The sequence below is a fragment of the Euprymna scolopes genome, chromosome 15 (assembly GCF_053919585.1).
Source record: "Euprymna scolopes isolate OS-2025 chromosome 15, ASM5391958v1, whole genome shotgun sequence".
Classification (NCBI taxonomy): domain Eukaryota; kingdom Metazoa; phylum Mollusca; class Cephalopoda; order Sepiida; family Sepiolidae; genus Euprymna; species Euprymna scolopes.
In genome coordinates, this window is record NC_136496.1 from 106,206,347 (window position 1) to 106,224,452 (window position 18,106).

An 18,106-nucleotide genomic window follows, 5' to 3' on the forward strand; every position below is an offset into this window, starting at 1 on the left:
TATAATCAACAGTAGATTCTTTGATATGACATGGGCACGTTCAAAATGAATGTTTCTGCTTAGAGCACAATTGAGCCATGATACTTGACTTTTACATTTTAAAATTTAATTCAAGCCATTATATATTAAAATTAATTTTATAAAACCCACAGTAGGTTCTCTACAGTGCAATGTAGGCTACAATGTATTGTGGACTAAGTTATTGTGAGGAGACATGTGATTTTTTTCTCCTGGTCTAATACCATGAGCCCCTAACTAGAGCAAGCAAGCAATCCATTTGATTGAAAAATGGTCGATTATAACGATTTTAATGGCAATAAAACTATGAGAGTGTGAAACATTCATTGCTCATCATTCAATCACGGGCAACGTCTGGTTTCCTTGCTAGTTTGATTTAAAATTTCAATAAAATTTTTTATTTTGTTTCTGAATAATATGAATTATTAATGGAGATTTAATATGTGCCGAAGTCGAACCTCTATTTCTTCCATTAATGTATTATTGTATCATTTTTCAATGCTCAATTCAATTGACTATGCTATTATAAACTAATATACTAATCTTTCAATGCTCAATTCAATTGACTATGCTATTTCAAACCAATATATTAATCTTTCAATGCTCAATTCAATTAACTATGCTATTTCAAACTAATATACTAATCTTTCAATGCTCAATTCAATTGACTATGCTATTATAAACTAATATACTAATCTTTCAATGCTCAATTCAATTAACTATGGTATTTCAAACTAATATATTAATCTTTCAATGCTCAATTCAAATGACTATGCTATTATAAACTAATATATTAATCTTTCAATGCTCAATTCAATTGACTATGCTATTCCAAACTAATATATTAATCTTTCAATGCTCAATTCAATTAACTATGCTATTATAAACTAATATACTAATCTTTCAATGCTCAATTCAATTAACTATGCTATTATAAACTAATATACTAATCTTTCAATACTCAGTTCAATTGACTATGCTATATAAACTAATATACTAATCTTTCAGTGCTCAATTAAACTGACTATGCTATTTCAAACCAATATATTAATCTTTAAATGCCCAATTCAATTGACTATGCTATTTCAAACTAATATAATAATATTTAAAAGCTCAATTCAACTGACTATGCTATTTCAAACTAATATACTAATCTTTCAATGCTCAATTCAACTGAGTATGCTATTTCAAACTAATACGAGGGGCGTGCAATAAGTAATTCCTCTGATCCACTTCCAGTTGTCTGATCTAACTGAAATTTTGCATGTGCAATGATTTATATCTGTGGCGGTTATTTGGCAAATTAAAGCCGTGAACTAATTGTGGTTTCTGTTTTACAGGTGTTTGAACTGAGTCAGGTGTGAAATGGAGCCTGTTGAATGTCGAGCAGTGATCCGGTTTTTGTATTTGAAAGGACCCACACCACAGGAGACTTTTGATAAAATGAAAGAAACTTATGGTGATAATGACCCATCATATGACTTTGTAAAACGCTGGCATTGTGAATTCAAACATGGCCGGAAGTCACCTGGTCACCCCCTTCTCCCATTGATGAGGCATCTGTCCTTCAAGTTGAGGCTACTATTGTGGAAGATCGGCGCATTACTATTCACCAAATAGCCCAAGATGTCAAGATTAGTACAAGGTCTGTGGAAACTATCATTCATAACCATTTGCATATGCATAAGGTGTCTGCCAGATGGATTCCCAGGTTGCTCACACCATTCCAGAAGTGAGAACGCGTCGAGTGCTCGAGGATGAATCAAAGATGAGTCAAAGTTTTTCAAAAGACTGATTACACAGGATGAAACCTGGGTCCATCACTATGATCCAGAGACAAAAGCTCAATCAATGCAGTGGAAGCACTTGGACTCACCACCTCCAAAGAAGGCAAGGGTGCTATCCTCCGCTGGCAAGTTCATGCTCACAGTCTTCTGGGAACAGGATGAAGTAGTGATGACAGATTTCCTGGAAAAGGGTACCACAATTACAGGAGCCTATTATGCTTCACTTTTGAGGAAATTAAGGGAAGCTATCAAAATCAAGAGGCAAGATCAGCAAAGGTACCTTCCTCCTGCAGGACAACGCTCCGGTCCACAACTCGCATGTCTTCAGATCAGAAACACAGGCGTGTGGTTATGAAATCCTTCCCCATCTTCCCTACTCTCCTGACCTTGCACCCTCTAACTTTCACCTCTTCCCAGCCAGAAAGTTGTTTTTGAAAGGAAAGCGTTTCCCAGATGATGCAGCCTTGATTTCTGAAGTCACACCGTGGTTGGAGGACCAACCTGGGGTGTTGTACAAAAACGGTCTCCAGAGCTGGATCAAACGATGGGAGAAATGCATAACTCTGGATGGTTCCTATGTAGAGAAAGACTAATAACTGTGCCAAGTTTCGTTACTCTACTCCTATGGGAACTGGGACAGAGGCATTACTTATTGCACGCCCCTCGTATACTAATTTTTCAATTCAATTGACTATGCTATTTCAAACTAATATACTAAATTTTCAATGCTCAATTCAAGGTGATCTAGAGTATTGCAGTATCTATTGCATTGTCATTATACCGTCCTCCTACGTATTACCTCCTTCTTTTTGCAGTGTGTGGAGGTAGTGTAATATTTTTAATGAAACCATCCTCTCAGGCATTAGTTCCTCCGTTGAGGACTAGTGAAGTATATGTTAGTTTGTCATGATACCATCCTCCTAGGCATGGTCTCCTCTATTAGGAGGGGGTATAGTAGTATATGTTCCTTTGCCATAATACCATTCTTTTAAGCATTTCCTTCCCCTTTGGTAGTGGGGGCAGTGTACTATATATTTTCTAATGGTAGATGCTCTGACAAACCCCCTCGATGTAAATACCCCCGACAAACTTGACAACCAGCAAAATCTCACCCCTACACAGTAGAGATCCCTAGATGTAAGAAAGCATTCTACTATAATAGAACTGCCAGAGTCTGGAACTCCCTTCCGAGTTCTTATTTTCCCAACTGTATTGACATGCAAAAATGCAAGTGTAATGTGAACAGACATCTTGCTGCTCAACTCCCTACATATTATGCCTGCAAATTATGTCCCCGATAGTAGCCCCCTACATCAAAGTGGCACTGTGCCTTGTTTGATGCGAAAATGGAATAAATAAAAATATTAAATAAATAAACATATAATAGAATTTTGAAAGATAAAATTTTAATCTAAAAAATTACAACACAGATGTAATTACTAATACTTATCTCCCATGAGCAATAGCCGACTTTTATTGAACAAATTAATTGAGCAGGGATTCTTAATTGATAATTTTTCGAGACAAAATTCCTTGATTGTTGGATTAATTCTTTTTTATTAATTTTATTTTACAGACTTGTATGAAGAGTTTGGATTTGCTGATCGCCTGACAAAACTTGAAGAAGAATTTCCGGGTACAACAATTCTTCTTCATAAAAAGGGAGTCTTGCCAAAAGTAAGAACACGTGGAAAAGTCCTCTTTGTTTTTTATCTATTATACTAGCCTGTTTGCCCGGGTGTTTGAAGGTGTGTGTTGGGCACAAAAAGAAAAAAAAGTGGTAGTAGGCAGGCAGGCTCGAACCCGTGACGCAAAGGTGGAAAAGAAAGAGAAAGAAAATCTGATGTCTTACTGCTACTCCATGATGTGACTGGAAATCTAAAGCGTTCAAATTTAACATAGTCAAGGTGACTTGCAGAAATGACGTTGTTTTTAAACCTCCCAGGAAAGCAAATTAGACACAAAATCGTTTTTAATGTGGGCAGAAAATCAGCTCTTCCAAAAAGGAGGCATTGTGACAGTATCTAAATATATAGTAATGGAAAAATGGTTGTATCTTTCTATCGATCCGGTAGATATCTCACTGCTGATGCTATTCTCTATCTATATAAGAGCCAGGTACGTCCAAGTATGGAATACTGTTGCCACATCTGGGCAGGAGCTGCTAGAAAGGACTTGGCCTGCCTTGATAGAGTTCAAAATAGACTTCGTAGCCTCGTAGGAGATGTCCTTTTCTCTTCCTTGCAACCTCTATCTCACAGAAGAGATGTTGCGAGTTTGTCTCTGATGTATCGTTATTTTCATGGAAAGTGTTCGACTGAGCTTCAATCTATGGTTCCCCCCTCGCCAAACTTTCACAAGAAACACTCGTCTAGCTGTAAACACTATCAATAATTCCCCCCACTCTTTATCTGTGCCTAAACCTAAACGTAGATTCCATGAACAAAGCTTCTTTCTTAGAACTGCACGCCTGTGAAATTGTCTTCCGTTTTCCTGCTTTCCGGCTGACTACAATATGGTTGTTTTCAAGTCTAACGTAAATAAGTTCTTGATGAGCCGTTCCATATAAGTTATCAAATTTACCAAATTTTCATTACTAATGATTACTATATTGTCCAATTTCTACTGTACACTCTTTAACCCTTATCCTTGAGTGGCCTCTTAGCCTTGATAATGTGGTGATGCCTATGTAAAAAAAAAAAAAAAATATATATAGTAATTGTTTCAGTTTGAAGGGTTTTCCCTACATTGACCAAGGGCCAATTACAGACCAGATACTACCCAGCCTGAAGGCTAGATGGTCGCATTCCAATAAGTTTCGCTTTATTTATACAAAAAAGACAAATAAACACTGGAGGCGACGGCACAGTAGGAATTTTGCTTAACTCGATCAAAAAAAGATAGAGATGATGTCTGTTTACGAATGCGAGATATTATGATTTGAGAAGTATTCAAAAACTTCTCATGGTATCTAACACTGACACGAGAAGCCCGATGCAAAAAGCCTTTTGTGGACATACACAAACGCTTGCACCTATTTTGCCCTTTATATATTAGACTAGCGGGGGTACCTGGCATTGCTTGGGTGTTTGTATGTGTGTGTATTGGTGGGGTGGGGTTAGATCAAACAGAAAAAAAAGGTTTGGTAGGAAGGTAGGCTTGAAAACAAATTGCCCAGGTTAAATCTAAAAAAAAACGAACAAAAAAAAACAGCAAAAAAAGTTTTGGGAGAGAGGTAGGCTCGAACCGAAAGCCTTGAGATTATTGCCTGATGACATAGCATGACACCACAAAGGGAGGGACTTGAAAAGAGTGGAAAATAAGCATTTAAAAACTCAGGTGGTTTTCTAGGTCAAATCTCACGCCATAGAAGCAGCAGGAGCAGTAGCAGAGAAAACGAATTCACAGCGCAAATTTTGTTGTAAGATAAAAGTGGCTGAAATAAAAGATATTTACGACGTCGTTTCGTAAGAGTTAGATATTATCATCTCGGTAGCATATAAAAAGTTATAAGAATGAGCGAGCAACCTAAGAAGCAGCCAGAAAAAAAGCTTTTGGCAGACATACAGAAAAAATGCACACACACACAAGCACATAAACACGCATTTTCGCTTTTATATTTATAGATAAAGGGCAAATGTCTGTTAGTGTGTATGTTTGTATGTTCGGCAAAATTAAAAAAGTTATCTTTGCTTTTGTAACATATATATATATATATATATATATATATTTCCCATCGAAAATATAAAATCGCTTGTGGATAATAGTCCATAGAGGTGTTAGTCAAAGTTAGTTGAAATATCTTGTGCTACACATAGCTGCATGTTATGGGTTAATAAGAAAAAAATGTGCCAACATTTTGCTTATATAAAGTAGTAGTTACATCTAAACGCTATCGTAGTGATTTGTGGCAGTTATGGCCTCAGAATCATGAAACTGCTACAGTTAAAATACCGATCTTAAGTCAGTTTCATGACACTGAGACGTCATTGAACCACAGGTGTAAAGAGTTTAGATTTCCGCATATTTGACTGCAATGCAATTTTTCCAAAATACCTTGTATCTTATGAGACCAAGCGTCTAATTATCTTATAAATTCAGGCATTTCAAGATCTGTGGTCAAATGAACGTCTTTTGAATGCTATCGAGCAACTAATTGGTCCAGAGATCGCTGGTCATCCAATGTGGAATCTGAGGACGAAGGTTCCTCAGAATTTGGCTACAGTTGTCCCTTGGCATCAAGGTAAGGAATATTTCATACTTTTGTATTGTTACAATATAAACATAGATCAGAGATGAAGAGAGGGAGGTGATGGTAGTCTAGTAGTTAACAACACGCATTGATGGACTGATTGTTTCAAGTTCAAATCCAGTCAGTTCCACAAAAAATCACTTTCACTTAGGATGTTGGCAACTTTCATCTGGTCTCGCCAGTGTCTTTCTAGAAAGAATTCTGGCTAGAAAAATATATATTTCTTAGTGGGGGATGCCCTTTTCTCTACCCTGCAGCCTCTCTCCCACAGAAGAGATGTTGCGAGCCTATCCTTGTTTTATCGTTATTTCCATGGCAGGTGCTCGTCTGAACTCTAATCTCTGGTCCCCCCTCGCCAATCGTTCACGAAAAACACCCGTCTAGCTGAATCCACTGTGAAAAAATTCCCCCACTCTATATCTGTGCCTAAATCAAAACGCGGATTCCATGAACAAAGCTTCTTTCTTAGAACTGCACGCCTGTGGAACTCTGTTCCGTCTGCTTGCTTCCCACCGGACTACAACTTGGATGTCTTCAAGTCCAACGATGAAAATAATGAACCGCCCCCTTAAGTAAACACTTCATCAAATCTCCACACTAACGTAATGTACTTGCAATAACCCTTATCCCTGAGTGGCTTCCGGGCCTTGATAAGTGGTGATCACTGTGTAAAAAAAAAAAAAATATCAGGGAAACCAATACCAACAATAGAATCTACAGATTCATATTATTATTATTATTATTATTATTATTATTATTATTATTATTAAGTATGATGAATAAGACAAAGAAAGAAAAATGGGAAGAGAAACAGCTACACGGTCGATTCATGAGGATTACAAAAGATGAGACTAACGAAAACGCTTAGAAATGGCTACAAAAAGGAAACCTAAAAACGGAAACTGAATAACTAATAACAGCCACACAAGATAATGCAATTAGAACAAGCCACATCGAAGCAAGGATCAATAAGACACAATATTACAGCAAATGCAGACTTTGTGGGCAAAGAGACAAAACAACAAACCACATAAGTGAATGCAGCAAACTAGTCACAAGAGAATATAAAAATAGACATGATCAAGTGGGGAGGCAGTACACTGGCAATTATGCAGACAATTGCATCTTGAACACACAGACAATTAGTACAAACACAAAACGACAGCAGTACTGGAAAATGAAAATCACAAGATCCTACGGGACATGGATATACAAATGGATAAAGCTATCCAAGCAAGAAGACTGGATATCATAATAGTAAACAAGAAGATTGATATTATTAGCCCTGCCAGATTGTAGATTTTGCAGTTCCAGCAAACCACAAAGTGAAGATTAAGGAGACTGAAAAGCGGAAAAAATACATGGAACTAGCCAGAGAGCTCAAAGGGATCTGGAAAATGAAGAAAGTAAAGTTAACATCACTAATAGTAGGAGCACTAGGAACAATACCGAAAACTTTGAAAAAAAATTGGGATAGATTGGAATCAGAGGGATGGCCGAGAAGATACAACGAATCTCAATAATAAAAACTGCAGAAATATTAAGGAAACACCTTGAATGTGGAGACTAACACTACACATAAACTACACACAAATTGGACACAGAAACTGCGACAGGTGCAAAACACAAAGGAACATCACATGAAATCATGAAAACTGAAATTTTATAATTGTAAGATACTCACCTTCTTTTTTTGTTTGTTTGTCATCATGAACTGGCACCATGCCAAATAAGTGAGGAGGGTCAAGGAGGATGGAAAGACCGAGGAGAGAAAGCACTAGCCAAACCTTCGCTTGTTGAATGCAAAGAGGAATGGGACCTTGAGGAAGCTCATTGCCACCCAAATCCCAGTGAAGGCTAATGGTTGCTGCCAACGAGAAATCAAGGTAAGCGACTGTTGCTATAATGCAAATTCTTTTGCAAAGGTTACCAAAAGAGGTGGCGAGTACTGGAAATCTGGGGAAACTTGTTATCACTAGGACTCCAGGGAGCACCAAAAGTTGTTCTCAAAGAGAAATCTTTGATCGTGGCTTGTGTGATTACTCCTAGTGAGTAAATAATAAAATAATAAGAGATAAAGTGTGATTTTGAAGCTGGGATTAAGTCCATGGTCATAATTAATGATCCATCATCTGTAGCATAGTATGATTTCTTCATCCCCAGATATTGCCAACTCTTTTCTTGTCAACAGAAACAGCTGTTCATCTCTCTGTCACCTAAGTGGTTGGGTCATTGGATCGTGACATCTAGTTGTATAGGGGGCCATGGAGGTGATGTAGTAACCAAACTTTCTGTGTCTTCCTCTCTCTTTGTAGATGCAATAATGTAAAAAAAAAAAAAAGACAACACTAACACATGTTTCCTCAATGGTGTAATGTTTTCTGAATATTGTATTCGTTTACATATTATACGAGCTTCCCCTTTATCACTGCCCAGAAAAAACAAATGAAAACAGAGCTTTGTCCAAACGCAACCAACTCAATGCACAAAGAGAAAGATTTCTGAATCTTTGAAATAAGAATTGATAATTCATATTATTTGGATTATTAAGACTACTGTTCTTATCGTGAATGTTGTTCTCACAATGTTTTGGTCGATGTAGCCTTCGACTTTCTTCAGCTGTATCTTGTTGAACTCGAGAATCTTTCTTTCGAATTTGAGAATCTCTACGGAATTTTAAATTGAACACTTTATTTAATTCACACGTGTAGCACGCTCTTGTTCCGTCAGCCATGATTAGGTAGAAGTCTTAACTAATTTGCAATTGCATTCTCAGTATCGCCTGCACGGAGGATTGAACCTTCAACCTCTCGAAGAGCGTCACTTAGAACTGAATTTTACTGAGTACTTTATCTGTTATGCCATACCACAAGGATCCATAGCATGAATGAGTTTGATTTTTATTCTTATGGAAATTGCTCAAGACAAGGTATGAAGCCACTTAATGTAAGGAGTTAACAAGAACTCTTACGACAGCTGACGATTTCACCAAATGATTAATGTTCAAAATGATGAGGGACATATATTATAATCCAAAGACAGACCAAAATACAAAAATATTGCAATAGGGAAATCGTATTAGAATTTGCGACATCTATTGGTTTCTTTCATGAAAAAATAATATTTATTTTATTTTCGATCGATATTAATTTCTTATTAATTTGTCACATTTATTTTTATCTAATTGTGAATTAGTTAAGACTTCTACATAACTGATGGAACAATGAAAATATAGAATAAAAAAACACAAAATTAAAAATAAATATAAAAAATGAAAATCTTGATATGTTTTTCTATGAGGATTATTTTTTATCTGTTGCTTTTTCAGAATAAGAATCAAAGGCCACAAAATTGAATTTCCATTTTATTAGCTTAATTGTAATGTCGCAATTAGTAACGTATGACTTGCATTCTTACATAAAACAAGTATTTTCACGATTTCACGATCGATTGAGACGCCATTATTTTTGACTGCATTTACCTCCTTGTTCTTTTTTTAAATTTATTTAAGCATAGCTTGCAATTTTTATTTGAAAACTATTTTCGTTAATTTTCTACTTTATTATTTTTCATAATTTTTAGGATATTTTACTAATTTCGACATGACAATTTGAAAACATTGATTATAATTGAAATTCAATATTTCGATTTTTCATTTTCGTTCTTATTCTAAAGAAGCGCCTTTTATATACATCTCTCTCTCTCTCTCTCTCTCTCTCTCTCTCTATATATATATATATATATATATATATATATATATATATATAAGAACAAGAAGTTAATAAAACATGTTAAAAACACTTTGAAAAAGAGGTAAAAACATTTAATTATAAGAAGGAAGCACAAAATAAGTGGATAGTGCTTAATTCGTGGAGTTTCGAAGAAATACTTTCTTTCTCATCAGAGGGTAGGATTTAGCAAAATGCGGGATCGGATTTTGCTTGCAAAAGTATTTGAAATTACAAGTAAGTTATAGATTTTACTTATTAACAAAATATATATATAGTAAGTTATAAAATATATATGGCAATTAAGCTACATAGAATATTCTGCGTTTTATCCACGCTAGGATTCATCAGGCTGATGAATCCTAGCGTGGATGAAATGCGGAATATTCTGTGTAGCTTAATTGCCATATATATTTTATAACTTACTACCCAGCTCTATCTATGTATTGAGCACTGTTGAAGTAAATACTTAAAGTTTACACATAAATTTATACTTTCGTATATTAATTTATGTGATTAAATGATATATATAGTTTTTGTTGTTGATTTTTTAAACGAAAGTCGCCCATTTTTTATTTGGACGTATTTTTTATTTATTTATTTATTATTTAAATATATATATATATATATATATATATATATATATATATATATATCAAATGCAATAATCTTTGCAATCAAAATTAAAAGTAATACAAGCGAAGAAGAATCTCTCAAATTCTTTTTTTCTTGTTCCAAGATGCTGCATATACAGATGAAGACAGTTATGATGTTCTTGTTCCGACAGCCTGGATCCCATTGGTTGATGCGAATTTTAAAAACGGCTGTATGCAGGTAAGAATATTCATCATTTTTAGAGGGTAAATACCTCACCCAACAGCCTTGTATTTTGTAGAGCTCCCAATCTCTTTAATATTAGAAGTACTAAGATACGAAAAGGAATGCACGTGTTACCGATAAAAATGCTCTACTCCAGAGTAGAGAGTAAGTAACATCTATGAGTTTGAACTCTGCTTTATATATATTTTCATGGATAATGTGTTGACTCTTGTGTTTTACGTTTTCATTTTAAATTGATATGTATAACTACAGTTATGAAATTAATTTAATTAGAAATTTTTTTCTCCTTGTTTGAAAAATTGTTAAAATGTAGGTGTTTTAAACGATCACGTCAGTGTCACCAGTGTACACAAAGAAATGCAATGCAAACATTTATTATTAGAATTGAAAAATACAAAAACGAAAACATAACATTATACGCTGGAAAAATGGTGGGATCCTTCTATCGATCCAGTAGATATCTCACTGCTAATGCAATTCTCTATCTATATAAGAGCCAGGAACGTCCAAGGATGTAGTACTGTTGCCACATCTGGGCAGGAGCTGCTAGAAAGGACTTATCCTGCCTTGATAGAGTTAAAAATAGACTCTGTAGCCTCGTAGGGGGTGTCCTTTTCTCTTCCCTGCAACCTCTTTCTCACAGAAGAGTTTGTCTCTACTTTATCGTTATTTTCATGGCAAGTGCTCGACTGAGCTCCAATCTGTGGTCCCCCTCGCCAAACTTTCACAAGAAACACCCGTCTAGCAGAAAACACTCTTTATCTGTGCCTAAACCTAAATGTAGATTCCATGAACAAAGCTTCTTTCTTAGAACTGCACGCCTATGGAATTGTCTTCCGTTTTCCTGCTTTCCAGCTGACTACAATATGGCTGTCTTCAAGTCTAACGTAAACAAGTTTCTGATGAGCCGTTCCATATAAGTTAACAAATTTGCCGAATTTCCATTACTAACGATTACTTTATTGCCCAATTGTCTACTGTACACTCTTTAACCTTTATCCTCTAGTGGCCTCTTGGCCTTGATAACTGGCGATGCCTTTGTAAAAATATATATATATATATATATATATATATATATATATATATATATATATATATACCTAACATATCAGGTCGTTGCAAAAGTCTGTTTCAGTTTGCAGACGAGGCATTTTAGACCGTTCTAATTTATTTTACGCATATTCTTATTACTTAAATATATTAACGTGATTCGTTTATAACGTTTTCTGTCAGATTATTTTTTAACAATATTCTCATCCTGAAAACGATCTTATTTAGTGAACAGAAAAGAAGTCATCTCCCAGCATGATAGTCCTCGTCCTCAAACAACGAAGATATCCTATGAGAATTGAGTTGGGAAATCGTGCTGCATCATACATATTCTTCGGACCAAGCTTCTTCGATTATCACTTCTTTCCAGGATTACAAAACAATTTACATCACGAGAGGAGATTGATCAGCATTCATCATTCACATCAAAACCTTAAGAATTTTACAAATTTGGTGTTGATAAGCTTGTTGACAGAAAAAAGCTTTAGAAAACAAAGTTTGTTATTGTTATAAATAACGATTTTCAAAAATACATAATTCTTCATTTTCAAGATGAAATTTTAAACCGGCAAAACTTTTGTACCGGCTAATATATATATATATAAAGGGTGACCCCCAAAAGACGGGCCCCAACTCTAATTAGGCCCCATTTCTTAGTGTTTTGTCCGAATGAAATGAAACTTTGGTCATAACTAGTTTATTATATCCAAAACATTACATCAAAACATTAACTATCTCCCACTACATCATGTCGTGGAAGAAGAGAAAAAAAAAAAAGATTGATAAAGGAGTCTTACTCCGAAATATATTTCTTTAAAAATAAACATCCGTTTATTTTATAAAAAGAAAAAATTTGTGTTGCAGTTTTGGCTTCAAATGTATTTATACATGTTTTATTCTTCATATATATATATATATATATATATATATATATATATATATATATATATATATATATACTAGCAAAAGTACTCGTCGTTGAGTGGGTTCAAAAAAAGCCTACAGAAAATGGACTCTGATTTATGAAAGTATGATGGGTTATGAAAAGGAAGGGTTGTAAAGAGATAGCTTCGAATTTGAGGGTATCAAAACCAAAGCAAAATATGATGAAAGTAAAAATAAAATAGACAAACCCCATAATTTATTATACCATACCTGTTCACACTGAAACACTTATCACAATATTCTGTGGATCTATATTAAAAAACCTTGTTAAACTTTGTGACACATTTCCATTCTATGGAGGTCAGCCGCGAACGAACACCCCATAATTTTATTATACCATATTTCTTCAAACTGAAACATAGTTATCAAAGTATACTTTCACAGATAGATATGAAAAGTCTTTATTAAAGTTTGTGCCTATTTCCATTCTATGGAGGCCAGGCGCAAACGCAGACCCCACAGTTTTATTATACCATCCCTATTAAAGTTAAAACATATTTATCAAAGTATTATTATGTACATCTATATCAAGAACACTTGTAAACGTTTTTTTTTAATTTTTAAATTTTTTATTTCCATACTTTGTGGACCAGGCGCGTACGCAGACCCTACAATTTTAATGAATCATCATTATGCCAGATCAAACATACCCATTCTTGTGTCTCGATACATCTATCATTATATGTGATCAGTTTTCTATAACAGTCAACCATATAGGAGCCTATTCGTGACCAGACACACACACACACACACACACACACACACACACACACACACACACACAGACGTTCAGCTTTATATATATATATATATATATATATATATATATATATATATATATATACAAACATTAAGACGACACTGAAACGAATGTCCCCTTCGTAATTGCAATATTGAAATTTTGTACCCAAAAAATAATCCTGAAATATATATATATATATATATATATATATATATATATATATATATATATATATATATATATATATATATATATATATATATATATATATATATATATTAAGAGTTTGAATACAAAAGGAATAAACCCAATTACTCTAAATCGAAGCATTAAACAATAAAAGGATGAATATATCAAATCGACTAAAGGTTTATTTTTATTGAAGGCAAAGAAAAATGATGTCGATTGAAATGCAGCAGTTATTGTAGTGAAAGCGTCGCCATTTTAAAAATAGCGTTTATAGAATTATATATTGAACTCTTTATTTATGTGTGTGTGTGTGTGTGTGTGTGTGTGTGTGTGTGTGTGTGTGTGTGTGTGAATTTCTCCAGACAAATCGTGAAACTACCGAAAAGCTAACAAGAATGAAAGCAAGGCGATACCTATTGACCTTTGTCTTGAAAAGAAAAAGTAAAACTGAAGGTAAGAGGAAAACGGTCAGCAGAAAGAGTTCCACAAGCTTGCTTGTCCTTGAAAAGAAGCTACTGAAATCAGAAACTGTAATAAAAAAATGTATCAAAACTGCGAATTGATGGAGACCCCTAGACCAATAAATTTAATGAGCTGGAACAAAGGAAGCAGGCAATAGATCAGACAATTCTGATGAACACATTTCATAATAATAATTATAAAAAAGACTGAGAATAGCAACATCACGTCTGTGAAAGACAGAGAGTACCAAGATGAAGAAAGGGTAAGGGCCAATCAAATTACACATTTCTGCACCTTATTAAGAACCCCCAGACGAGACAGATTGACAATAGTACGTCATACATGGTCTGATAGTAGTATGTGTAGGAGTGTGTGATAGCCAGAAATGGAAGGGGCATAAGATTGCCTAATATACTGTGAGTTTTTTGACTGAGAAAATGTTCTTGTTGCTGTTGTTTAAATCACACTTTTGCCCTTAGTTTACGAAGACCATGCCTCTGGATTCTCTGATTCGTATAAAGTCTTTCTTGGGCTAAAGCTATTCACTATGCGTACAAAATTGAAGATTTTAATCCTGACATCAGGAACGTCAAGAATGGTCTACCATCAAACGCACAAAGGAATGACAGTTTAACAAATGGTTATCTTAACAAAATGGATGTGCAGTTCGCTGCCTGGCACGTTTTTTGTTAACCACAGACGCAATTGCAGAGATGACCAGAAGACCCTGATGTTGATTCCTCCTGGATTATAACAGAGTCTCGTTAGTTGGATAGCTTTAACATTAATGTGTCGCCACCATCCATGTCACAGGGAGGTTGGGTTGGGTTTTAAAAATGGCAGGTGCTCGTCTGAACTCCAATCTCTGGTCCCCCCTTGCCAATCTTTCACGAAAAACACCCGTCTAGCTGAATCCACTGTGAAAAATTTCCCCCACTCTTTATCTGTGCCTAAATCAAAACGTGGATTCCATGAACAAAGCTTCTTTCTTAGAACTGCACGCCTGTGGAACTCTGTTCCGTCTGCCTGCTTCCCACCGGACTAAAGCTTGGATGTCTTCAAGTCCAATGTTAACAAATTCCTAATGAACCGCCCTCTTAAGTAAACACTTCATCAAATCTCCACACTAACGTAATGTACTTGCAATAACCCTTATCCCTGAGTGGCTTCCGGGCCTTGATAAGTGGTGATCACTGTGTAAAAAAAAAAAAAAAAAAGGGAAGGGAATTAGGCTTTCGTTGGGAAGTTTACTAAATGAGACGTGTGAAATGTAGTCTTAAACTAGCCACAAATGAATATCTTTTTCTTACTAAATCTCACTCTCTCTCTCTCTCTCTCTCTCTCTCTCTCTCTCTCTCTCTCTCTCTCTCTCTCTTAGTATATATCTCTCTTCATGAAGAATCACCATCAGAGTCCTGTCAAACAAAACCAATGACGAGCTCCATCTCGTCATTTCTTCGGAATGTCTTCTCAATAAAGAATGAGATTGTATCTGATATTATATATGTCTGCAGTGTTATCACCCAGCAGTCTTTTAACTGTGATTCTCAGCCGTTTTAAAATAATTCCATTTGACTGTTATCATTATTTGATGCTTCTTCGTTATTAGAGCGAAATTTGAAAAATCAAAATATTGACTTTCAAGTAAAACCAATGGTATCTACTTAATTGTCACCTTACAATAATGAACATATCCCAAAATTACGAAAAACGATAGGGTAGAAAATTAATTATTAATGAAAATAATTGTCAAAAACAAGTAGTGAACATTCAGTTTTGCTAAAATAAAAAAAAATAAAAAATGGAGTATTCGACTCGTAATAAGGGAGAAAATAATTTTCTGAATCTTAAGCTAATTTAGCAAAACTCAATTTTTTGCTAATTGTCTTTGACCACTGTTTTCATTATTTATTAATTTTTTACCTTATCGTTTTTCATAATTTTTGGATATGTTCATTTCTGCAACATGACGATTAAGTAGATACCATTGATTCTACTTGAAATTCATTATTTCAAATTTTTCTCTAATAATGAAGAAGCACCATTATTTTTGCAACCGTACAAAAAATTCAAGACCAAATTCTTACTCTTAGGATTTGATAAAATTTAATTGATTAAAGTATAGGATGACTCCCCCCCCCTCTAATGCCGCTAATGGAATTGTTAATAAGACTCACAATTCTTTCTGCAATCTAGCCCTACTTGGCATAAATGAACAATAAGCCAGGAGTTCTCAACCTTGTTTGGTCCACGCACCCCTTTCACCATTTGTAAGGATGCCCCCCCCCATTTCCCGTCCTTTCCAAGATTGTCTATCTCAAAAAGTGCACTGCTTTGCTATTTCAAGTGCTACAACGTACGAAGCTTCAGTAACTTTTTCGTTTTCTTCTTTAAAATCTTCTGTTGAAAAGAGCTTCATCTTTTTGAGAGCATTCTCATCATGTTCAAAAAAAAAAAAAAAAAAAAAATGAAAATTCACCCCCCTGAGAATCCAAAATTCACACCTGGGAGTAAATTTCACCCCCATCGAGAACCTATGATCTAAGTGACGTTGAACCTGGTCAGTAATAAAATGCATGACTATTTTGGAATACTAGGTGCTGTATGTGCTTTCTATTTATCTCAGAATTTTCCCAGTTGTTCTGGACTTCTTCTTGTAAGATCATTTATTACTAGTCTCTCTCTCTCTCTCTCTCTCTCTCTCTCTCTCTCTCTCTCTCTCTCTCTCTTTTAGACAGGCTACAAAAAAATCCATACTTATAGGTCGTGCACTATCAATCAAGTTCCGACCTCTCTACCATTGCTGCAATGTTGCGTCTCTGTATCTGTTTTACAAGGACCTTACTGGAATGTGCTCTGATGAAATCGTAGCACTTGTGGCACATCAATGTGAATACTCCTGACTAAGCCGACAACCAGCAGAATCCCACCCCTTCACTTTAGAAGTTTTTAGATGCTGAAAATCTTTCTACTATAATAGTTTTTTCCTCAAGCTGATAGACTTTGAAATTCAATCCCCTCTTTGTTTTCTGTTTTCCTGATTGTACTAACATGTGTGTGTGTGTGTGTGTGTGTGTGTGTGTGTGTGTGTGTGTGTGTGTGTGTGTGTGTGTGAAACGGCACTGATCCTATTTGGGTTTAACCGGCTTCCTCTGAAGCAGGAAGTTCCATGGTAGTATGAAATTCACAAGTGATCCCCAGTCACGTGTATATCCCCATTAGGGGAAATGACGATGTTAGGTTTTTGCAACTTTTGCAGGGAGGTGCCAACGTCTTCCTACATATAGCGCCTGGAATTCCCAAACTGGTCACCCATTTTAGTAATGACCAGGCTCAACGTTGCTTAACTTCGGTGACTGTGCTAACATGCAGAAATTTAAATGAAATGTGAGCATAACTCTTGCTACCCAACTCCCCGACAGAGTGCTTCTGTAGAGATGATTCCAAATAGTAACCCCTTACGTTCAAGTAGTATTATGCCTTGTTTGAGGTGAATAAGAAAAAAAATAAAATAAAAAGTGGGTCACAACAAATTTAACAATAGATAAGAAAAAAAAAAAAGACAAAGCAAAACGAGGTAGCAAATCCTTAAAACATTGTTCTAGGGAATCGGTAATTAAATGAAGAAATCTAATCAACTGAATGATATATTTTAGTCGTTATTTGCTGTCTTTTACAGGTTGTTAGAAAGGGTCACAGATCTGGGAAGATAGCCACACATGAATGCTGTGCCGGCCCCACTTGGTATGTGATGTTAGATGAGAAAGAAATGGAAGAGACGCTCGGTGAGTTCACTATTCACTCAATCTGGATTGATATCAAACTATATTTTTACATATACTATATTGCATACTCCAAAGATAATGCCTGGAAAGATGTTCTCATGACAACAATATGGATACTGCACTACTCTCTGTCCCTCCACCAGAAGAGGAGGTAATGCCTGGGAGGATTGTATCATGATCACAGAACATATACTACACTAACCTCCCTCCTAAATAAAAAGAGGGAAAAATGATCTTTGGGCGGATGGTATCATGATCACAGAACATATACTACACTATCCTCCAAAAAAGTAAGAGGTAATGCCTGA

The 18,106-nt window shown here is 35.3% G+C and overlaps 1 protein-coding gene across 1 annotated transcript in view; it reads left to right on the forward strand.

Annotated features, from left to right (window-relative positions):
- The window catches only part of LOC145294054 (phytanoyl-CoA dioxygenase domain-containing protein 1 homolog), a 43,071-nt gene that overhangs the window by 13,422 nt on the left and 11,543 nt on the right, over nucleotides 1–18,106 (forward strand). The window contains exons 4-7 of the mRNA XM_080141045.1: nucleotides 3,382–3,482; nucleotides 5,907–6,048; nucleotides 10,525–10,619; nucleotides 17,693–17,798. Of these exons, the coding sequence (XP_079997171.1) occupies nucleotides 3,382–3,482; nucleotides 5,907–6,048; nucleotides 10,525–10,619; nucleotides 17,693–17,798 (444 nt within the window). The remainder of the gene's footprint in view (nucleotides 1–3,381; nucleotides 3,483–5,906; nucleotides 6,049–10,524; nucleotides 10,620–17,692; nucleotides 17,799–18,106) is intronic.